At 36.4% G+C, this 25,595-nt stretch overlaps 1 protein-coding gene across 7 annotated transcripts in view; it reads right to left on the bottom strand.

The window, feature by feature from the left end:
* The window catches only part of inpp4b (inositol polyphosphate-4-phosphatase type II B), a 451,889-nt gene that overhangs the window by 63,616 nt on the left and 362,678 nt on the right, over positions 1 to 25,595 (bottom strand). For all 7 annotated transcript variants that reach the window (XM_066718396.1, XM_066718398.1, XM_066718399.1 and 4 more), the window contains 2 exons: positions 20,382 to 20,486; positions 15,292 to 15,400 (listed from right to left, as the gene is read on the bottom strand). In XM_066718396.1, the coding sequence (XP_066574493.1) occupies positions 15,292 to 15,400; positions 20,382 to 20,486 (214 nt within the window). The remainder of the gene's footprint in view (positions 1 to 15,291; positions 15,401 to 20,381; positions 20,487 to 25,595) is intronic.

Raw genomic sequence — 25,595 nt, forward strand, 5'->3', positions numbered from 1 at the left:
ACAAAATTGTTAGTCTCTAGAAGGCGACAAAGAAATTACTAAGAAAAGGTCAAGTTCAGCTTCACAACCTTGTTATTTGGATCCAGCTAATGAACTTGCAGTAACTTCAGAATTTCTGCAACAGAATTAACACTCAAGGGAAAGAAATTAGTTTGCTGGCCACTTCATCCAAAGGCAGTCTATTCTATAAATTATGCATTTCGAGATGCAGAACAACACAAAATCATTTAGTACAATTCAGTAATGATAGCACCTCAGCAATTTATATGGGCATATAAAACAACATTAAGATGAACTGCTTTTAATCCATATTTCCTGCTCACTCAAACATAGTACCTTTTTCAGTATCAGTTACCATAAAAACAACAACAATCATGTTCTTAATTGGTTGATATTAACATTCAGAACTGAATTCAGAAATTCAGAAAGTGCTTAGGAAATGTGATATGACAGAAACAGACAGCTAGCCCCTACTTTGAGATACAAAATACAGGATTGAGTTTAGTGGTGAACAACAAGAAAACCTATACAAAGAAATGATAATCTGCCATCTTGACATAACACTTTCAATTTTAAATTGGGAGTTGTGTGTTTATGTAATACCTTTCCCGATCTTTCGCTTTTAGTCCTTCAATTTTGTTTTTGATTTCCATGCCAATGACACAAATTTATAACAGACTTTTGAAATTCTATGAAATGATATAGACCCCAGAAATAATTGATCAGTTTAAAATCTGATTGATGTTTATGTTATTACTGAAAGCCCTTATTCATCTTATTCATCAAGGTTAGCCAGACTTGAAGATCAATCTGATATGAATGTATAAACACCGAACAGAACTCAGATCCTTGCAGGCCTACAGTAGTGTTGGTGAAAAACCAGCCATTAACAGCTATAGGGAACAAGTACTTTCAAGACTGAAGAATTTCTAAACTGTAAAAGTGTCCTTTGAATTAATTTGCTATTTAAAAGAAAATCATGCGCAGATTGGATCTCATCAAGAAAAATAATGATACACTTCTCTAATTAGCTCTCCTGAGAATCCCCATATACTGGAGCTTAATGCTCATTAAAGACTATACTTAAAAGAAAAGAAGGGTATTAAAAACAATCCACCCTGAGAAATGCTGTGATCCTTGATTTCCCGTAGATGATAACCTGTGTAATGTTACAAAATATGTGACTCAAAACATTTTGTTATATGGTAATATTGAAGTGTTTTTTTTTTCTTTTTCCATTCGGGATCAAATAGACTTTGTTTTTCGGGAAAACATGATTAAGTACAAATGGTTTATGAACTGATCCCTGTAGAAGTCATGAAATAATTGCTTAGTAGGGAATCATTTATATTAAGGACAGTGAAGAGCCTTCAGCAAGAAATAAGAAAGTAGGACACAATTCCAATATTATTTCAAAAGCCTTAGACTTTAGATTTAAGACTACTGTGGTTTCATTAGTCATAATGTGTAAACAAGTATAATAATTTTATAATCTCACTGCTCTGAAAATCACAACTTTGATCAATTCATCAAATTTTTATTTTCAATTTCCTGTTACTTCTTAATTAGAAATTAATTTGTTTACAGTGACAATTTTACACCAAAATAATTAATTAACATTAAAAAACCTGCTATTTCTCTAGTATTCTATTACCTTATTAAAAAGTTTTTCGATAAAAAAATATATTTCCCACATACACTCACCTAAAGGATTATTAGGAACACCATACTAATACTGTGTTTGACCCCCTTTCGCCTTCAGAACTGCCTTAATTCTACATGGCATTGATTCAACAAGGTGCTGAAAGCATTCTTTAGAAATGTTGGCCCATATTGATAGGATAGCATCTTGCAGTTGATGGAGATTTGTGGGATGCACATCCAGGGCACGAAGCTCCCGTTCCACCACATCCCAAAGATGCTCTATTGGGTTGAGATCTGGTGACTGTGGGGGCCAGTTTAGTACAGTGAACTCATTGTCATGTTCAAGAAACCAATTTGAAATGATTCGACCTTTGTGACATGGTGCATTATCCTGCTGGAAGTAGCCATCAGAGGATGGGTACATGGTGGTCATAAAGGAATGGACATGGTCAGAAACAATGCTCAGGTAGGCCGTGGCATTTAAACGATGCCCAATTGGCACTAAGGGGCCTAAAGTGTGCCAAGAAAACATTCCCCACACCATTACACCACCACCACCAGCCTGCACAGTGGTAACAAGGCATGATGGATCCATGTTCTCATTCTGTTTACGCCAAATTCTGACTCTACCATCTGAATGTCTCAACAGAAATCGAGACTCATCAGACCAGGCAACATTTTTCCAGTCTTCAACTGTCCAATTTTGGTGAGCTTGTGCAAATTGTAGCCTCTTTTTCCTATTTGTAGTGGAGATGAGTGGTACCCGGTGGGGTCTTCTGTTGTTGTAGCCCATCTTCAAATATTTAAAGATATCTTCAAATATATCAAGATATCTCGAAATCATTTAAAGATATCTGCAAATCAATTAGAAATATCTACAAATCATTTCAAGATATCTCATTTAAAAATAAATTTAGAGATATCTCTAAATGATTTGCAGATATCGCTAAATCATTTAGAGATATCTGCAAATCATTTAGAGATATCTTCAAATGACTTCCTGTACGTAGCCCAAGATTATCACTTCCTGTTAACTCATTCATTAATTTCTATGTAACTGAATAAGGAAACAGTAAATGATAATCTCAGCCAAAATACAGGAAGTCATTTGAAGATATCTTGAAATGATTTGCAGATATCTCTAAATGAACAGAATGTTATTTGAAGATATCTCTAAATGATTTGCAGATATCTCTAAATGATTTGCAGATATCTTGAAATGATTTAGAGATATCTGCAAATCATTTAGAGATATCTTTAAATATTGGAAGATATCTTTAAATGCATTTAGAGATATCTCTAAATGATAATTTGGCTTGCCATAGAAAATGTCATCTTACTAAAAATGAAGCCGCAACTGAGTACAGTTCTGTAGTTTTCTATTAGCGGGTAGGTCAAAGTTTTGATTTAATCCGGCCCTAAATGTTAAAGAAATGTCAGACACTTTTTATATAAATCCTGATTATCAACATTTAATCAAGAAGTAAGATAATTTATTTGAATTCAGTGTATGTATAAGGGAATTATTTAGACAAGCTATAGGTTTGTTACAGTAACTGTAATATGTGTACAGATCTTACTTGTTAGTAAATCCTTTATCAGTTCAGGAAGTTTGCATGGTTTAATGTGGGTGGTGCCACATTTTAAAGTGCAGAAAGACAAAACAACCACAATGAAGTTGGAAAACTGGCCAATTATTGGTGGTATTAGGTTATATTGGACTGGGGGAACCTATGATTGTTATGTAACTGACCTTTATTGAGGTCTAAGCACATCAGAGCATTGGTGGTATCAGTTAAAGATGCAATTGTCTTGTCACTCAAGCTCCCCTGTGTTCTCCATGGATTAACAGTGGTTATATAAGCATCTGGCATTCTCAGATGAAGTTGGTGGGATAGCAGTATGATTTTGCACCCCCTCCCTCCCCCTCGAAGGAAGCGGGGAAGCATAGTAGTCATTACGATTTAACAACAATTGGCACTTCCAAATTGGATAATGATAAGGTGAAAACATGAAAAATAATTAAATCTCAATTCTACAGCAGTATAGCAGTGCTGATCAATCAGGGAAAGAACCATTAGTGTTTTACAGTCAATGATAACAAAGTTGTTATCAATGGAAACATGACATGCCAATTGGTGTGGAACTTTGACAGGAAATGTGGATCTTCTTTTCAAAAGGTCTTCATGAAAAAGCAAAGCTTAGGATTTTCCATGAAAATAAAAAAAAACTAACATACTTTATCATCAGAGTCCGATGACAAGCTGTTCCATGCCTGTACACCTGGAAACAGCAACTGGAGGAAAATATAATTAAAGACCAATTAATTCAGTTTGTTCCTGCAAGTTGTGTGTGGCTTTAACTAGACCTTGCTGCAAAGGGGGGACACTGGATAGAGCAGAGAAGCCCACACTGGTCATGTGTGGCTCAGACCAGGGTAGGAGAAGCTTTGAGCTGCTACTTGGACTCCAAAGAATTTATTAACTTGCATTAGCTCAACCATCAAACGGTAACATTTCCCTTGATTTTCATACATTATCAATAAGAATTGGTTATGACAGTAATGAGAGGAAGAGATGCACAAGCCTCTGTCTAATTAACTGGCAGTCTCTGGTGCATAGCTAATTAATGTGAGGAAAAAAAGTAATAATAAAGAGCTTCCAGCATGGTTTGACAGTCAACATGAGCAGAATGCTGCAGACGAGAGGCAGGTTTAGCTCTTCCCAATCGAGTAAAGAGATTCCTCCCACCCCCCTTCCGAAGTCATTTAAAATGAAGGGGGAAAAAAAATGCCTGCAAACTGCTGATTTCAGTCTGGATTTTGTTTCAGAGCCCTGGCATTGTCAGTTTTGTAAAATTGCCAACTGGTGTTACGCAGACATGTTGAGATGTGTGCAACGCAGTGGGGATGCAATTAAAGCTGCCACTGCAAAGTGCATTAGTACACATTCCTGACTTTATCATTATCTTCCAGTAAACAAGGAAGTTTACAGTAACACAGCATTTTTCTCCCTGTCCCTCAAGCATAACCTCTCTATACCTGCTAAGCAATTCCTGTCAGATACATGAGCTAGAAATTGCTTATTCAAAACAAACAAACAAACAAACAAACAAACAAAATAACTGAACATGACTCTTTTGCCGTTACTGACAAAACTGAGATCAGACAACTATTGTCTTTGTAAACACTGCAGCCTGACCTCCTTAAAAACAGGGGCTGAAGTATATTAGCCTCATCCTTTGATGACAGTTATCTAAATCTTTCAAACAGATCACTTCTAAAATAAAAAGGTTATTCAAGGAATCCCAAAATATTTTACAATATATCATCCCTAATTAATCGATATTTCACCTGATTACATTGTTGTGTGTATTAAATGAATTCAAATAATCTGCCTCATTTCTTCCATCTATCCAGCAAGCTACCTATCTGCCTGCCCCCCTTATCCAAGATTAACTGTACAGAGTTTAAACATTTCACCGCCGTTCTATTATACCAAACTTCAGCCCATTTCTTTTGTTCCGAGTTACCCACAGGCTTCAATTAAGCAAAAATTACAATGGAAGATTTCTTAAACTGCTGTTTCAGTGTATATTAATCCAAGTTAAATGCCAAGACTCCGGGTGTGAAAGGCTTTCTAGACATTGAATTGTGGTATTGATTAACCTTACCGAGGCTTCTGTCCCAACCCATCAGTAAAACTGAGTGCAAGCCAGCATTCTGCCTACAGTGACATAATGGATCTTGGTAGCGTTACCCTCTATAAATGAGTTCTCACATAATATCAAATGAACACAGATATATGGGACTTTCATTGGTCTCCCAGACACAGTTCTGTATGCACGTTTGATAGATTAATATCATGTTGGAGTTCCTAGTTGTATCACTTATTTCTGTAAAACAAAGTAACAAAAAACTGGGATCCACTTCCAAACGAGAAGAGAATTTGGGTTGTGTATGTCTTCCAAATAGTTCTGATTTGTATTTAAAAGCGGAGATTAATTGAGATAATAGGAATTGTATAGAGAGTGTGTTAAAGTTTATTGTTTTATAAAATATAAAATTCAGACTTTTAAATTACCATAAAATCCTTTGTCAGACTTCAGACAATAAATCAATACATGTTTATTTGGTTTAACAGTTGTTATTATAATGATTTACCATTATTTTTTAACATAGTTATTAGTTTTCGCTGGAAGATTCTGACTCACACTGACTCTCAGCAGAGCGTTGCCATACACACTGCACTACTTTACACTGCGGTGTAACAAACCCACACCCACTGAGAAACACAGCGCTCATAAACCCTCATTACCAATGGAAAGTGTTTTTGAAAGCTGTGCTGCATTTGAGTGTCCATGGTTTTGATTACTGTTTTTCTGTCATGACTGAAGATTACCGTATACTGTGGCACAGAGACGCATTTCTACTGAAACGTTAATTAAATCTCTTTTCAAAAATCATAATAGCAATTAAAATAAAGAAAAACAGTAAATGTTCGCAGAAGATTTTGACTTGGATATCAGCAAACAAAGACTGTCTCTAAATGACAAGCAAGCTCAGATCACAGTAAAACATCTAAAGAAAATGAAACGCATCTCTCAGACAATATTGGATAAAACTGAAACTATACATGATATTTATAAAACTATTTCAAATCCTACATCGTGTTTTGGCTGTGATTCGTATTACAATACGTTTAACATACGTATTAAATAAGTTACACTTTCGAGGGCATTTTTAAATACATTTTATAAAACAAATGCAGCTGTGCTGTGCTGCCTGCACGATAACCTGCAAATATTCTCCCTTATTCTAACTTAATTTATTTTTACAATGTTTGATTTGTGGTTTTTATTTATGATGAAAAGTAATGTTAAGTTTACTATGTAAAATGTAAAAATCCTGCCTTCAGTGAATATATGACATTTCTCTCTGACAGGGAAATATTTGAGGGGTCCATGCTAGAAAATGTCTGTTTTGCATTCTAACTGGCAGATATATCGGTAATCGGGAAAGTTCCCATTTATCAGTATCGGACCCAAAAAACCTGTATCGGTCGGGTTCTAGCCTGATCATAATGCGAAGTGCTTTACCTCTTGACACTGACAAACAAATGAATATCTTCCAGGTCAAAAAGTGGAGAAAGTTGGAGGAAAGTTATATTCGCTTAGCCAGGCAGAAAAAAAAAAAAAAAGGCCACAGTGACTCATTTAGTAATACAAATGAACTGCACAAAGCTTTTAATTTACAGGGATTAGTCCACAAGGTAATCTTCCTTTTAAGAAATGATTTTGACTGCTGTGGGTTTTCATTTATTTATTTGAATCGCAGCAAAACTGCAACAGGGAATACTTTATTCTCTCTGGCATACTGACCACCTTCAATTCAAACAACTCCTGTACTTTGGAAATCTTTCTTTTGAAGGTATTAGCATTTCATAACAACTTTATTTTCTAGATTCCTCAAGTAACCAAGAGGAAGCACATTTTCACTGCATGATGAACCATAAACAAATCACATTTAATCCCTCAAGTGACCAGGCAATGCGGTCAATTGACAAAGTCCTTGTCCTACACCCTTAAGGTCACTATAAAAGCTGACTAGATCTTCATAACATCCCCAGGAGAAGTGTGTGATCAGAAATAGATGACAGATTTAGAGCTGCTAACAGTTATTTTTTTCATAAGCTTTCTGCTTGTCTCTCACCAGAGTCCTAATACTTTGTTACATGTTGTAGGATGTGTCTTTGTAGTTCTATAAGATGTTTAGAGCACAGGGTGACAGCATCATGCTAGAAAATGCAATTTAATCGAGCATGTGCAATCCCAATCAACACATAATCATAACCCAACAAGAGGCTAATAGTACAAGGGACATTATCATCCATTAATTGAGCTGTGAGCAAGTGGGACTCTGAAACTGGAGTCTGTAAACTGTTTTTACACACAGTCCTAATACTTTATCTCTGCAAGAGATTTAGACACAATCTAAGCCAAGTCTGGGGAGAGAGAGTCCTTTCAGGAATGTTAAATAATTAAGTATAATTAAGTTCCTTAAATACTCAATGATCTATGCAAAAAAAAGTGTAATCTTAAAAAACGATTAAACAGGTCCATGAAAAGGTCAGAAATTAAATCCTTGTGCTGTAAAAGTCTCCGGTGACTTACTGAGAACTACCAACCTGTGGTATTGAAATAATTCTTATGCAAACAACACAATTCGTATCGCAGCATAATTGCATTTTATTTAAGAAAGCAGTATCTTTGCACTTCAACAAGTTTAATCTATTATATGTACGCTTGCTTTGATTTACGGAGGAATTAATAGCTATAGAACCAATTTTTCATTAGACCTAAGGCTTTTGGGTTTCCCTGTATCTAATTAGTCATTCTCCTTTGAAAACCTACCATTAGAGTCAGTGCTGCTGCTTTCCAGTCTGCATTAATCTATGCCATCTGCTACCAATTCACAGCTTCACACTGGGCAACAGTCAAATCACTTACCAACATGTTAAGAAACAGCACACATGCTCCCTAGCTCACTTACCGCACTGAATGGTGCATAAATTCATGTGTCCAGAGACTAGTTCTCAAAAAGGCAAATACCCTATTCCTTGGCTCACTGATTAAAATACCTATAGTCATGGCCAACGACATTGTCAAAGTATTGAACTAATAGTCTGAGCAAGACGACAATCCCTAAACTACACTATTACTACTGTAATGTTTTGTAAAGTTGATTTTTTTCTGTGGACTAACACATTTTTTTTTATAGAATATTTGTTTGTCTGCTTTTGTTTCTTTAATCTTGCCTTGAATGGGTAATTATCTCAGTGTCAACTGACCCTTATCCAACAACAAAGCTCATAATGGAAAGAAAAAACATAACTGCAGGGGGGAAAAGTTTCTTCCTTTCTAAGAAAGTGTCCACTAAATATGTGAGTTCTGTGGATTTTATGAAGTGAATATTCATACTTGCAGTTGATTGATTTTGTTTGATCTTATAAACATAACATTTTAAAATCATTCGAGGACAGGCATAGGAGAAACATCATCTAACTTTTATGGCTCTTTTTGAACACTCACCATTCTCCAGGTGCACAATAATAACAAGATATCCTCATAAATAATGCACCCATTCATACATAGTAATATGTATGCTATTAAAAGCACTTCAGACTGATATTCAGTGTGCTAAGTTTTGTTGATCTCTTATAAACTCATACAGCTGGTAAACGCTATGACTTGGCTTAAGCTGAACTCCCAAGAGGCATGAGCAAGACAGACTAATAAAGATCTAAGAAAAGTTTTGACAGCAATGGTGACTGTTGAGTCACATAAGCCCATCAATGCTTTTTTCTATTATTGCATTAAAGCTCATGGATCAAAGTTTGATTCACAGACAGCGCAACATTTGGCTGCTTGGGCTTCCATTGCCTTTTATATCTATCTAAGACATTGGCTCATGATTAAACACAGCTAAAGCCGTATTACTGATTAGATGGTTTCTGTGGTATCTTGTCGAATGGTTCATTTCTATTTCTTACAAACAATGTTTTCTTGGAGCTGAAATTCCAGTGTCATTTTAACAACGGCGTAAATGTGGCTTATGCACCAATGACAGAGGAGTGATGGCTATTGAAGCATTTATTTTGGAGAAAACCGCAACACAGGTGTTATAAATTATAAACTTAATGGTTTGCAACTTGTAGGTTGTACATTGCTGTCTGTAAAATGGTTTTCCATTATATATCATCTTATTTTGATGACAAACTATAAAAACTATATATTATTTTTCTTTTATACAAAAGCCCTATGTATCTATTGTGAAAGGTAAAACATCAGTTTAGAACATTTAGTTTAGTACAATTTTAGACCTGCTTAGATATTATATTATATATGTGTGTGTGTGCACGCGTGTGTGTGTGTGTGTGTGTGTGTGTGTGTTTATTTATGGATATCATTTCCTGAAATGTTTTTAAGCCATCCATTCATCATGTGTTAAAAGTATATGAAGAGTGTATGCTGTCTGGAGAGTTGCTTGCTGGTGACCCTTCAAGTCTTCTATTCCACAGTCAATATTTCTTGACACTTGTTTAAAATTACCTGTACATGTTCAATTAGGATTAAGGATGAAATGTGTCACCAACTCTTCCTTTTGAAAACAGTTTCAGTCCACATTCAGCATAAGGACCTGTGATTTAACATTAATTGCAAGCATTTTATGGATTCACGTGTCATTGTTCCTCTACAGACTATTTACTAACCACATATTTGTTCAGCTGAAGCCTCCTTTGTACATGTTTACTGTAGTATAGCATGATAAAACCACAGTGAAGTGTAGCAAAGTATGGTAAAAAATTGAACATTACTGTGGCAAACATTCATAAGGAATCTTTGCCCAGTCCTTCAGTGTTCCCAGTTGTACTGATGTGACAGGGCCAGATTGGATTGAGGACTGTATTAAAACCCCCTCCAATTATTATTGTGGAGTCTGGGAATTGGAATAAGTAGGAGAAAAACAAAAATGGAAGAAATGTTGGAGAGTCAATTAGGTCCATACAGATTTGCTATTGTGAACAGTTCTGATTCACTTTTGCCATTTATTCAAATATATCTTCCCTCTGGGTTGCAACAGAAGCCAATATTGTGAATGGTAAGCTTCTATTTATAAGTATACCTAGTCCGAAGTTGCAATCGTTAGACACAAAGTGGGTGTGGCCTATCCATTTAGCTTGATATTTCTGGGTCTCTTGTGTTAAATACATGTACACTTTCTTTATTCATAGCATTGAGAATCTTAGTTGGTTTTGCTAGATAATTGATGCAATGCATATTCCAGAACACAAATGCTTTGTGTTGAGACATGACAGAGAGGAAGGGCTTGTTAATTGAACCATATAAAACCATATGATTACCATGGATACAGAAAATGAAACAATCCTGATAATGGGGGAGATCATTAGACACACAGAAGGAAAGACAAACATAAACAAGAAAGGAGAGAGTGGAGAATAAGGGATGAAAATGGAAGTGGGCATTATGTGGAACGCGTTTAGGGGAGGGGAGTTAGCATAGAGCATTATTTAAATAACAAACACATTGGCTTCAATCAAAATTGTATCACAATTAGACAGTGTGGTGAGCTGCTAGCTTAGCTAAATGCTGCAGTGATATACATCCATCTTCTAATGGCATTCAACCATGTAGTGAATATGCAGGTCTCTAAATCAATGTGTAACTTGTGCATCAGACTTGTGCACTTAAATGGTGTTCAGTTATTTTTGGTAGGAACTAAAAGTTTTTAGCTGTCAGAAGACTTTCTCTGTTTTCTACAAGTTTCTTGTCTTTGAAATGCTCACACTTGTCAACAGTCGTGGAGGTGGTTCTTGATTCAAGGTGGATGTTCTGGGTTTTCTGATTCAATGGGCTCTGTGGAAGCTTATTGATTGTACTTTGTCCTTGGGAAGTGTCAGCTCATCTCTCATGAAGGTTTTGATGAAGGATTCTGGGATTCTTCTCTCTTTTCTTCCATAATCCCAGTGAAAACAATATTGTCTCACATGGATCTGCCATGAAGGACCAGGTTTTCTTCACTTTGTGTTCCAGGGATTTGACTGTCTTGCCATTCAAATGCTTCTTTTCTGGTCTCTTCAAATTTAGAGTAAGTAAATCTAAGTGTTTCTTTTTAGATCTTGTACATCTTGTAGAAGGGTATCCAGTATTTTACATTTTTGTAATTTTTCCCATGTGTTTATGTTTTCTGTCAATTAGGGTGATCAGATTACCATTAATAAATGATTTGTCAAAGGGTGAGCTTTTTCTTGAACTTTTTATCAGTGTTTCTGGAGATTGCAGTTTGCTGTTGCTTTTTGCCACTTGTCTGAATCTCATGGTGGTGGCACGAATAAGAATAGATACAGTATAAGACTCTAATACCTGGAGCGTTGGGGATGAAAAAGTGAATGAATCCAGTTCGATATGCAGCTTAGGATGGAACCATGTTGACAAATGTAATATTGTGTAATTCATATTAGATGACAAGTGAGTAAAAAAACTACCTGTAGATCCTTCAGTATCGGATTACAGAAGGCTCATCCTAGGAATTGGTAATTCCTAAAGTTCACTATATAGCTGTCTAGATGTTTTTACATTCTCTTAAAAAGTTTAGTTTGAATTTCCTTTCATCACAGATTGTGAGCTTTTCTTGGCCCCCTGAGTTTTTGCTTATACAGGATTTGGCCTCAAAAAATGTTTTCAATCTATGTATCTGGAGCATTGAATGTGTTTTGCAGAAGACCCAAGAGATACAGAAATTTCTGTCCGAGTTCCTTCTTCCACCATTGATTCCCTGTCTGTTCTCATTTATCACAGAGTAATCTACCTTTAAATAAAAAATATAATATTTTTAAGCATGAACTGTTTTCTCCTCTGAATCATGGCATTAAAATTCAACTATTCATACTATGGCCAGTGGACACCCCATGCCCCAAAGAGTCATAGCAGTAATCCAAGTTGAGTGAAGCCCTGTACAGAAATTATTACGCAAAATACCCTGCCACTTTCAATTGAGCTGCCCTGACATACTGAGAATATATCCGTTACAAAATACCAAGCACAAAATTGTAAAGACACAAACATTACTATACCTTACACCATGGGGGGATCTATACAATTCTGTTAACTGCTGTGATGCCATGTAGCTCATAGTGCACCATGCTTTTAACCCTATTCATGTCAGTATATCACTGAAGTAATTCAGTGTGATAGTGCCTTCAGTGTAAATGAAAGATATCTATCTCATTGCAACAAATAGTGACATGCCAGTAATTGTATCAGTAACTAGAGAGCATTATCTATAGTCTTCTCAGGAGACAATGTGCTATAATTAACATACAAAACAGCACGTCTGTCATTATTTCCAATGCAATTGCATCCTCTAACCCTTTTAATGCCAATGCCTTGACACATATATTTCTCAAAATGACATAAATGAAGCAGAACCATCATTCTCCTGACTTCCTGGATCAGAGCCCGCAAATACGTTTCAAAGCACTGAACAAACCCCCCAAACTCACATGCCAAGAGCTGAATTTTGCAGTATTACAAATGAACTGAACTTTTCGACGCAAATGAAAAGTTGAACAAAGGCTATCCAGGTGACAAATGCATCATTTTCTTTCTCTTTTGACAGCACTAACAAGAGCAGCCGCAAAAATCAAAACAGAATGACAAAAAAAAAACACTGCTTGGGTATTCTGGTAGGCAGGTGTCAGAAAGTAAAGTGGGATTCTCTTTCATTGTGAAAGGCATCAGCTTTTCATTTTCAAGTGAAGGCTCTGCTGGAAAGTCTTAATAATAGCAGGGGGGGAGTTGGTTGTCTAGTGCTGCAGATCCGTTTCTGTCAGATACAGCCAGGAAACATTTTGTTAAAATCAAAAGGGCCTGAAGAGAGACTTCCCTTTTGTGACTGAGCTCCATGTTGCTAACTGTTGTGAAACCCAAATTGTCTGAAAAGTAAGGAATGCTGCAGTCAGAGCAGAAAAGGTTAATATTTCTCTTATGGTGAGTGATCTATGGGGTTAAATAATTGTACTGTACTAAACTAATGATCTCATTTTAAAAAGCCTATTACCATGCAGCATGTCAACTCCGAAGACTAATCAAAATTGATTTTACAATAACAATGCTTAAAAAAAGCAAAGCTTGTCCATTCTTAGCAGAAAAAGAGGAAAAAAGAAAACAACAGATTTACACTGTATTACTGCTTATATTTGATGGTATTTTTATAATAGCATTTATGAATGTATTTAGTCAGCCATCAGCTAGAATAATTTGTATGCTAACAATTTTTACAGTTCTTTGAACGATTCACCCACCTGGATTTCATGACACAAACAGTCACCTAACTGCACTAATTCAGCCTTTATTGTATTGTTTCCTGCTGTCTTATAGTCTTCAATTCTTTCAGGTTCCTCAGGGATTATTACATTTTTTAAAATAAAATAAATAAAAAAAATAAATAATAATAAAAAAAAATATATATATATATATATGTTGATTTGGCTGTGACAGTTAATACTAGTCAGTTTAGACATTCTTTTTGTACCCCTACTTCTTTGCTCTTGATGAAAGAAAAAGTTATTTAGCCTTCATTCTTGTCACATGATTAGGATGGTACAAAATGGTTTAATCGCTATTAATTGTTCTGCAAACTGTTTTGATGCTTTTATGCTTATGGGATACAACAGCATACTGTACATACATATTGGACGACACCACACATAACAATACTTTGTTTATGGCTGTGAGAAGAATGGTAATGTATATATAATTAAATTACTGTAAATGTTAAAATAGTTGTATTTCTATTTATTTATTTTGTAAACCTGCATTGAGTTTTCATACTGCTTCCCAATCCCCAACAATATTAGGACAACACAGTTCCTAATGTAAGTATGAAAATGAAAGTGGATATAAATACTCATTGATACTGACACTGACCCTACCCTGAAGAATGTGCTTTTGCTTTAACGTGACTAATGTACATGCTATGTGTGGAGGTGGTTTTCAGGTGCATGTAAACCCAGTCAATTACATTTATTTTCTTCACATTTGCTACCAGCATTTAATGTTTATTTGCACTTAAACTGCCTGCCTTCATTAGCACGATGTTTCAAGTCAATTAAAAGTGATTTACTTAAAAAGTGCCTTCTTTCACTCCGAACAAAAAGTCCCTGTGCTTGCTGTCATGCTTATTGTTTTAACAGGTGTTTCAGTGTGTAGTACCTGACTAATTAAAAACACAACATTTTGCAATTATGTAATGAATCCAATTAAAAAAGAAAGAAAAAAAATCTGCACACACTGAAACGTCTCTACAAAATATTTAATGATGTAAAAAACTGACGCGCTTTTTCTTGACAAAGGTCGGGTGACCAAAAAGTAATACAATATTCTTCTTTTGAACATATATCTTTATTTTATTGGGAGCTGTTCTCCCTGTAACCTGAAGGATTTAGGATCACCCTGTGTAATTAATCCAATTAACAATAGCTATCTCCAGATAGGATATGGTTGTTTTATTAAACAATACAGACTGACTATAGCCATTCAAAAATCATAAATACATACAACTATATGTACAAACATCTCTCATCAGGGCATTTCGGGGTTAGAGAGTTTGTTGCTTGCTGTGTTTTGGACACACTCAGGTGTGCTTCTATACACTATAATTACACTGCTAAAAAGAGGTTGAGCTAGTTTGGTCTCTACCATGCAACTTTGGTTTAATTAAGAAACAGATCTGAGTTAACAATTCTAAATACAATTTTAAAGAAATGTACAGCATACAGAAATAAAGGTTGAAAGCCAGCAGTGCTATTTGGTAGTTCCGCATTCAAGTGGGTTGATTAAATGGTTGCTCTTTATTACAGCCTCTACAATTTAACAGTGGGAAGTGCTACACTACAGCTATGCTTAAAGATGGTTCTTTGCAATTAGTGCAGATTGTCTTGGCATTCACTTTACACAAAAATACAAAAAAAAGTAATATATATTTATGAAAAGCAGTATGACCCACAAACAGCTATATAAAACAATAGCTGGCATGCAAATTACATGAGGTACATTTGATTTACTCACTTCTTCTTTTCTGCTTCAAATCTACTTAACAGCCTCTGAAGACCTCCATTTTTAAATCCCTGAAAATGGGCCGCAGGGGCGCCAACAGTAATGACATCATAAGCTGCGTCTGAAAAGAAACAAGGTTACAGACAAAGGCTTAGGACAGCACCATTGTAAACATCTCAAAAACCTTGTAAACATCTGGTTGAATATTGCAATGAGATGCCATTTCAAAGCATTGTGTGAACTTTCAATATATTTATCAGGACCATTTCAAAGACTATATCAAGCTGACATATATATGTTAATATACACCGATCAGCCATAACATTATGACCACCTGCCTAATATTGTGTAGGTCCCCCTTTTGCCGCCAAAACAGCCCTGACCTGTCGAGGCATGGACTCCACTAGACCTCTGAAGGTGTGCTGTGGTATCTGGCACCAAGACGTTAGCAGCAGATCCTTTAAGTCCTGTAAGTTGCCAGGTGGGGCCTCCATGGATTGGACTTGTTTGTCTAGCACATCCCACAGATGCTCGATTGGATTGAGATCTGGGGAATTTGGAGGCCAAGTCAACACCTTGAACTCGTGATTCATCAGACCAGGCCACCTTCTTCCATTGCTCCGTGGTGCAGTTCTGATGTTCATGCGCCCATTATAGGCACTTTTGGCAGTGGACAGGGGTCAGCATGGGCACCCTGACTGGTCTGCGGCTACGCAGCCCCATACGCAACAAAATGCGATGCACTGTGTGATACCTTTCTATCAGAATCAGCACTCACTTTTTCAGCAATTTGAGCTACAGTAGCTCGGCTGTTGGACACACGGGCCAGCCTTCGCTCGCAACGTGCATCAATGAGCCTTGGCCATCCATGACCCTGTCGCCGGTTCACCGCTTTTCCTTCCTTGGACCACTTTTGATAGGTACTGACCACTGCAGACCGGGAACACCCAACAAGAGCTGCAGTTTTGGAGATGCTCTGACCCAGTCATCTAGCCATCACAATTTGGCCCTTGTCAAAGTCGCTCAGATCCTTACGCTTGCCCATTTTTCCTGCTTCTAACACATCAACTTTGAGAACAAAATGTTCACTTGCTGCCTAATATATCCCACCCACTGACAGGTGCCATGATAATGAGATTATCATTGTTATTCACTTCACCTGTCAGTGGTTATAATGTTATGGCTGATCGGTGTATATTATATTTTAATTAATTTTGTGACACAGTATTGATGGTTTAAATGTATCACATTTGCATGCTGTTCTATTTCAGCAAGTTGATGACAAATTTAACAAAGCTATCTGGGGACAATCTTTATAAATACCTAAATACATACATAAATAAGTAAAAAAAGACAAATAAAAAGATAAATGAAAAAATAAAGGATTATTAATTTGGGTAATGCTTCTATTCGCAGCAAAATTTATGTTTTGGCAAACATCCTGCTAACAAATTAATATCAAATGTGGGATTCTTTTCAGTTACAGGGAAAAACCCTAATCTTTTCATTATCAGTAAAAAATTACTTTCTTTGATAAAATGTATATAGATAGGCCGATTGCTCCAATTAATAGAATAATGGGAATCACTTTTTTATTTATGTATTTTATTTGTATTTTCTCCATCAAAGAAACATATTTACACCAGGGTGAACTGAATTGATTAACATAAAGAAGAAACCCCAGAAAATTTTACAATTGAAGTAGGTCATATTTCTGAGAACACTTTTATTCTGAGCTGAACAAAATTCTCAGATTGCAGGTCAAGTGGAGTTTGATAAAAAAAAATCACAAGCTTATTGTTTTTATATACACTCACCTAAAGGATTATTAGGAACACCATACTAATACTGTGTTTGATCCCCTTTCGCCTTCAGAACTGCCTTAATTCTACGTGGCATTGATTCAACAAGGTGCTGAAAGCATTCTTTAGAAATGTTGGCCCATATTGATAGGATAGCATCTTGCAGTTGATGGAGATTTGTGGGATGCACATCCAGGGCACGAAGCTCCCGTTCCACCACATCCCAAAGATGCTCTATTGGGTTGAGATCTGGTGACTGTGGGGGCCAGTTTAGTACAGTGAACTCATTGTCATGTTCAAGAAACCAATTTGAAATGATTCGACCTTTGTGACATGGTGCATTATCCTGCTGGAAGTAGCCATCAGAGGATGGGTACATGGTGGTCATAAAGGGATGGACATGGTCAGAAACAATGCTCAGGTAGGCCGTGGCATTTAAACGATGCCCAATTGGCACTAAGGGGCCTAAAGTGTGCCAAGAAAACATCCCCCACACCATTACACCACCACCACCAGCCTGCACAGTGGTAACAAGGCATGATGGATCCATGTTCTCATTCTGTTTATGCCAAATTCTGACTCTACCATCTGAATGTCTCAACAGAAATCGAGACTCATCAGACCAGGCAACATTTTTCCAGTCTTCAACTGTCCAATTTTGGTGAGCTTGTGCAAATTGTAGCCTCTTTTTCCTATTTGTAGTGGAGATGAGTGGTACCCGGTGGGGTCTTCTGCTGTTGTAGCCCATCCGCCTCAAGGTTGTACGTGTTGTGGCTTCACAAATGCTTTGCTGCATACCTCGGTTGTAACGAGTGGTTATTTCAGACAAAGTTGCTCTTCTATCAGCTTGAATCAGTCGGCCCATTCTCCTCTGACCTCTAGCATCAACAAGGCATTTTCGCCCACAGGACTGCCGCATACTGGATGTTTTTCCCTTTTCACACCATTCTTTGTAAACCCTAGAAATGGTTGTGCGTGAAAATCCCAGTAACTGAGCAGATTGTGAAATACTCAGACCGGCCCGTCTGGCACCAACAACCATGCCACACTCAAAATTGCTTATATCACCTTTCTTTCCCATTCAGACATTCAGTTTGGAGTTCAGGAGATTATCTTGACCAGGACCACACCCCTAAATGCATTGAAGCAACTGCCATGTGATTGGTTGGTTAGATAATTGCATTAATGAGAAATTAAACAGGTGTTCCTAATAATCCTTTAGGTGAGTGTAAATGTACAAATTATATCAATATAAATATGTGTAGTCAAACGTATTGAGATTTTCTTCCTTGGTGGGTGAATGCTTATACAGACTCAATATTCAGATTGGATTCAATAATATCCAATCAGACGTCTTTTTACCTTTTGCCTTCAGCACTGCTGTTAGTAATGCAGTGTCAGAAAAAAAAAAAAAAAAGATACAATGTGGCACATTAATAAAAAACAGAGAAATAAAACTACATTGATATTGGCATGGTATCCTCATAATTTTACCATTGTGCAAATGTTCTCAAATGGGCAGGGCAGCTACTCGGCTCTCAGATGCTCAGAAATAAAGGTTCCTAGATACAATTTTAGGGGCACCAGTGAAAGTCACACATGAAAAAACATGTCTGTAATTAACAGAAACTTGCTCTGAACATATGGCACAGAGCGCATGATGGAGCAGGTGCTGTAGCGATTGTGCCTATGGTTTGAGCTGTTCATTTCCCACAACGTAATAACTTTACGTGCCATATTCTAAAGCTTTAAATTCATTAACTTCATTTATTTACCAAACAGAAGTCATCCTCCGTGTCCTTAAAAAAAAAAAGAATACTGACAGCAGCTACGATATTATCCCTACAAGAGAGAAACTGATTGCTGATGCTGTGATGATTATACAATTAATATTGAACCTATTCCGAAGACCTTTCAAATGAGATAACATACACATTAGATGACTTTAATGAGTACTGGATGGATTTTAACATTGTTTTCCTTTTCTGCTGTGCTAAGTCAAGTGTTACACATAAGAGCAGCTTTAACGTTGCATGGCTTATCTGTCTCTGTCATGGGGGGGTGAATAGGAATTACAGATAAATCATCATCTTTCAGCAGCTAAGAAAAAGGCTTATGGTTCACAATTTTACTGGAGTACATTTGGACAAAACTGATGAAACCATACAGAAATGCAGCCGCGCTGCTTCCTGATTTAAAGGAAAATAGCACTGAATATCAGAAGCACAGGTGCGCTGTTGTATTTACTGCATATAATAGAATACTGTGGATCAAACAAATAAAATAAATAATAATTGGATACTTAAAGGCAAAGTGCCGTTCAGCACTCTTATTAGAACAGGTTTTTCTCATTTCGATTATATGCACAGTAAATGAAATATACATTTGAGGCAAACTACGTTGTAACACCTTGGGCACGCACAAACATGAAAAGGACTTTTAATAAAACCGATAAATACAGTATAATGCATGTATTTCCGTGTGTGATTTGAAATTCATGAGTCTCTTCAAGGCAGGGTATTTTTCTCCCTAACTCACATTGTTTGACAGTTATAAACAAAACAAAAAAAAGGTGAAAAACAAAGGCAATGCAAACAAAACCCATGCTTCAAAAGTAATGCTCCAACTTATCTTTGTGTTTTCAATTTTGCTTATGGTTATATTTGATGAATTGAATTTCACAGGGAATCCAACAGCGATTGAATAAATTTCTTTCTTTCCCCCTAGAAATGATTAAAGTTTGTGATAATTGCGGGCAAAATAAATCTTCAATCAACACGATTAACGATCACAGTAGGGTTTAGTGTCATGGCCCATATTTCTTTCTCCTCCTATCAATCAAACTATAAATACCTAAAAGGCTTTTCTTTTTCTTTTTTTTTCTACTGGAGATGTTAACAGCTGGCTGATATGATGCATTCTGACATTTCTGCTTTCTGAAACAGTAGGGCAATGGAAAAGTAATACCCTATGCTGCTTCTGTAAACACTACCAGGCTTCATTAGTGCATTGTGTTCCTGTCTACCTGTGTTAATGTTCACCTGTCAGGCCCCTGATCACCTCCTGCTAACTGTATTAGACTGGCTGTCTTTACACCAGGACAAGTAGAGCATAAGAAAATACCACAGACTGACCCTGCAGCCCTGAACCCCAGAACTGTCAGTCTTTGTTACTTCCAAAGGGGACTCGACGGTTTCCTCTACCTAGATACCTGATATAAATGTGCTTACTGAGCTGGAAACCAACCTGTTTAGGAATAAAGCTTTAAAGGCACAAACCTGCCAAGCTGTGTTTACGTACCTGTTTTCCTTGGGCAGCTAACTCGCATTCTTTGAGTGTGTAGATTAATGGGGATGAATTCTAAATACTTCTCTGCTTTACTGCAGCTGGGTTTAAAAGATGACCCTTTAAGAAGAAAAAAAAGGAAAGTTTAGATTGAAACTTGGTGCATTTCTTTAGTTCCCTGGCTTGTTAGAGAAAGACAATTCAGACTCATTCCCTACCAGAAGGCTGTTCTTGGCATTGCTCTTCGACATGACTGATAGCTCTCCCAGCAGAACATCAAAGTAACAATCGTTCATTATCCATTGCACTTGGACTGTTCTTTCTGGGCAGCATTTTTAAAAAGGCTTTCCCCCAACTAAAATGTGATTAGATATAATGTTTTGCAACCGTATCAAACCCGAGCAATGGGGAATAAATATTTAATGTTGATTTATTTAATCAGATATTTGGGGAGATACCTCTGGGGTAGATTTTCTAAAAAAAAAAAAAAAAAAAAAGTAAAATGAGTTAATACCAAGGAATGAGGAGATCCAATTTAAGGGTCATACTGCAAAAAAAATAAACCCTAGAAATGCATAGTTCTGTTTAGAGTAGATCAAATTTGACACAGGCTACCTCTTCAAAAAATATTCTCTTGATACCCCAAAAATATCTTAATAGTTTATGCTCTGAAACTAACTTATACATGTTAATTTACAGTTGGAAAAAAATACCAATGATTTGAATCAAAGAGATTAATCTATTAAAGGTTTATCATGAATCATTCCCCCTAATTTCAGAAATGACTAAGTCTCAAAGAGGCTCCAAAAGGAATCACTAATGTACATTTTATCTTTTAAGTAGTAGAGTTTATGGCATTTGCAGCATTTGCCACCTGCTATCTACTAAACATCCAATTAATTTGTTTTTAAAGACAATGCAAATACTTTGTTTATGACTTACAATAAGCTTAGAGTAATCACTGTATAAGAATTTAATGTATCTAGTTATTGCTTAACTAAATCTCCAAAGAAACACGTGCACACTTACACAACAACGACCACATAATGTATCTGTGACAAAAAAATCCATAATTAAATGTCTGCTGCGTATATCTTGCTTCATCTTCCGATTTGAAGTTTACACCATTTTAAAATATAACTTTTCTATTACTGAACATTCTGTTGTTCCTCCATATTCCTTAAAAATAACATCATGCACATTGTTTCTGTATCAAACAGCCATTTAATTATATGAGTATTAGCTATACACACAACCGCCTGAGAAATTGTTAGTTTAAACTTAATGAAGGTTTAAACTCAGATAGAATTTGCTCAGAATATTATGCGATGATAATATTGCAGAATAGGTCAGCATATACCCTGAAAGATCCTTTCAAAATCTTCTATGGGCTTCTTATGAAACATGTTACAACAGCATCTCTTTTGATTTCCTGGTAACATATGTTAAAAGAAATGCAGCGCACCAGTTCACATGGAGAAAAAGGCCATACAAAATCCCCTGCTGAAATACATCAATACATTCAAAGTCATTCATTACTATAAACTCTGAGGTATCATAACTTTGGGCCCTACAGTTGAACACTGAAATTGAACAGCTTTTGACTGTCACAACTAGACAAATAACCTCCAGAGGAAATAAAACACCATCAGAATATATCATTTCTGTATGGCAGTTCACTTGACATTTAATCCAGTACTGTGCGTGTGCCATACAAAATACATTTGGGGTCATAAGATAGACGAAAGCATGCAAGATGAATATGCAAGATCAAATGCCCATCTGCTCAACCAGTTGGTCTCTGGATGTTGAGGAAGCCACTTTTTAACAATGCAGTGTCTCGGTACATATAAATATCATAGAAGGATGTCCCACTACTGTCCCATTATAATAATATCTGGGAAGAAAACAAACCTGCGAAATGAGGAACATAATGTAAATTCAGAGACAATGACAAAACATAAACCTGATCACAAACGAAGCAGGAAAGCAATGCCTTGTTGCTATTTTATACTTTTCAGACATTCTTGGAGACATTCTTGGAGGCACCTAAGGAGCTCTCTCTAATGCTGTTGTGATACACAGAATGCTTTACAGCTTTAGTTTGATTTCTATATATGCTGTACACAAATACATTACACTATACACTACAATGAAAATAGTGCCCGACCCCACGCACAATCAACCAAGGGAGAGCTAAAATACAAATTTGTCTGAAATATAAAAAGGGTGTCTATACTATATAAAAAATCTCAGATGCATCAACTTTGGGTACGTTTTTTAGTTGTTGAATCATTTGCTAAGCTCTTAATGTAATATCTGGCACTAGATATGGCACTAGATATTGAATTTGTAATGACTGATGCCTTGTACTTAACTGTATTTTTGCACTTTGTTTGCACTTATGTTGTAAGTCACCCTGGATAAGGGCGTCTGCCAAGAAATAAAAATAATAATAATAATAATAATAATAGATGTGTTAGATATAACCTAGTCTTACCAACAGCATTTAATAATCCTACCAGATTACATACAGTCAGTGTTCCAGAAACTGTGACTTTAAATGATGGGGCACCAGATGTTTTGCCCATGTCAACACACCTTTCCTCCGCTTTTGAGAGACCACTAAAAGAGTCATCAGTTAAAAAGAAAAATAAACATGTTTCGGTTTGTAAAATGGCCAGAGACATGGCAATGACGAATTTGATTCATATGACATCTTGCGGTAATGGTTTGAATAATATGACAAATCTGAGCCGCAACAGCCAGGTAAGTAGTAGTGAGTGCCCCTGTTCTGTATCAAGGGCCAGCATTAAAGAAATCAGATGCCAAGAGTACAGTGCATGGTACCTAACGGGAAGTGCAGAAAGGGGGTGAAAGAGAGCTTTATAGCAAGAGAGAAAGAGACAAAGAAAAAAATCAACACCCCAGAATCACGACCCCTGCTTGCTTGGAAAACCCACTATGGATTATTGACCTAGGACTAGATTCGTTTTGATTCTGTTTGATTAATGTTCATTTTTCATCTTTTGCTTTGCAGAACTACCCAACTACCCAAGACCCGACCAAGTCAGACAATATGTCCTAAAATTATATAATCCACACCAATCAATATCACATAGGTGCAGTGTAGGTGGCTTGGAGCTTTTTCTCACTAGAATCTGACTTCATACAAACAAAGATAGCTGTCCACTGTTTTGCCCTTCACTGTACTCCCCTTTATGTACAAAGCATCTCTGCAAGGTATCTTTTAAATGCTTCATGCACAGGGGATTTAGTTTGTAAAGCTATATTCAGAAGGGTCTCTGGCCTTTGAAAAAGGTTTACCTGGGTAAAGTCATAAGCAGAAAAATGCTGTTTTCCTTTCCACAAACCAAAAGAGAATAGAAATGCATTATTTGCCTTTTAAAAAATGTTTCACACTAAGATTTTTCACACAGTTTGCAGAATACAATGCTCCTGAAAACATACATTTGTTTGGACTGAACCAGTTTCATGTTAATGATCTTGCAATTCAAATTATATATGTACAGTATTACTCTTAACAGACCTTGTTTACTATGTGGACCTATGTGGTTTACAGCAGCATCTCAAAGTTTGGTTACCTGCTGGACACAAATTTGATCATGTGTTTCCATATTGCACACAAAACCACTGAGGGCACTGGGGCTGAGACTGGTACTATATTAAACTCAGGAGACCACATTCTCTCCAATGTTTATTTTGTGTCACACAATAGGCAATTTAATAGACAGGGCACTGAATGGCTCAAATACGAACCTTGGATGTAGAAAGCCTTATGTTGTATTGAATGGAAAACTAACTGAATATGTGGTAAGATATATTGTTAAAGCATGAAATGACATGCTTTGTCTCTTAATAGCTTTTGAAGATTACACAGGTCTTGGCAACTGGGAAAGATCATGATACTTTAAACATGTATTAAAAAGAAGGAGCTGGTGGTATTGTAATGCTTGCTGCTTGCTGGATTTCTTTAGAAGTGTGAAGGCATATTTCTATAGCTTACAGATGTGAATGAGCAAAGCTTACATTTTTACACAGGCATTACAGTATTACAATGGAGCTTCTATTTGTCGTATGTGAAACCTTCTGTTGTTGTGAGCCTTGTGATCTTATAGAAGGACTGACCTCCTGTGCCCCAATCTGTTCTCTAGATAAACCTGTCTCATCCCTTTGTGTGTGTCTGTGGAATTCCATCCCAATTAATAGCTAGAATGCCAGCACATTTGAATCTTTTAAGTCGGGATTATTGAATTACTTATCTGAACTTGCTTCTGTCAAAGAGAAGGGATTCTAACCATTACCAGTTTAATGGTCGCTTCAACCTCAAGAGGTATTCACTGTGCTGTCCATTATGGGATCATTGGTAATGGATCTGTCTGAGGGGTTTTGAACCATGGTCCTGGGCACTTGACACTCACACACTATCGCTATGCCAAATTAACCGGCTTGTGTCATACATGACTAAAGCATTATTCTTTAATGGGAATATTATACATTATCCACTGTTTCTGACTGGAGTCCTGCTTGACTGATTTACAGTGTATCAGCATTCATATTTAAAGAACCTGCTGTGAAAAAAGGAGAATTCGCATCTAGAATAACAATACAAACTAAAAACTCGACGAATGGATCAAAATAGCCAAAGAGTTAAATCACACCTCAAAATTCCTATTATCAACTGTAATTTATTAAAATACTGGTGAAGCACAGAGTATCCCAAACCTTCAACTTAAAAATAACCAATCGATAACTAACTCCATATACTCTCTCTGCTGTTTGGCCTGCAAGTCAATTGACATCAATGCAATCTTCCAATTTTACAGACAATACAAACACAAAGATACTTCTAACATAACTAAAGTGTTGCCAATAGAATTGATCTTTGCTAACAGACATACAAGTGACCACTTAGATTAGAACGACAAGTCATAAATATTAATGTGACATAAACACAAACACAAACCAAAGCTATAGTATTATGCTTTCAGGATTCCAGAATATTCAGATCCATCGTCAAATACCTAAAAATGGCAAGCTTTAAGGGTTAGATGGCTGGCTTGTTTATCTTTTTCTGCCATTCCTATTTAAATGGACTTTTGAGATATTGCTAATGTTTTATTCTATCATAAGAGCTCCATAGATGTACAATTAACTCATGAAATTGTGTTGTATAAAATGTAAACAGTCAACAGATGTGCAGTTTCA

This window comes from Amia ocellicauda, chromosome 12 (genome assembly GCF_036373705.1).
Source record: "Amia ocellicauda isolate fAmiCal2 chromosome 12, fAmiCal2.hap1, whole genome shotgun sequence".
Classification (NCBI taxonomy): domain Eukaryota; kingdom Metazoa; phylum Chordata; class Actinopteri; order Amiiformes; family Amiidae; genus Amia; species Amia ocellicauda.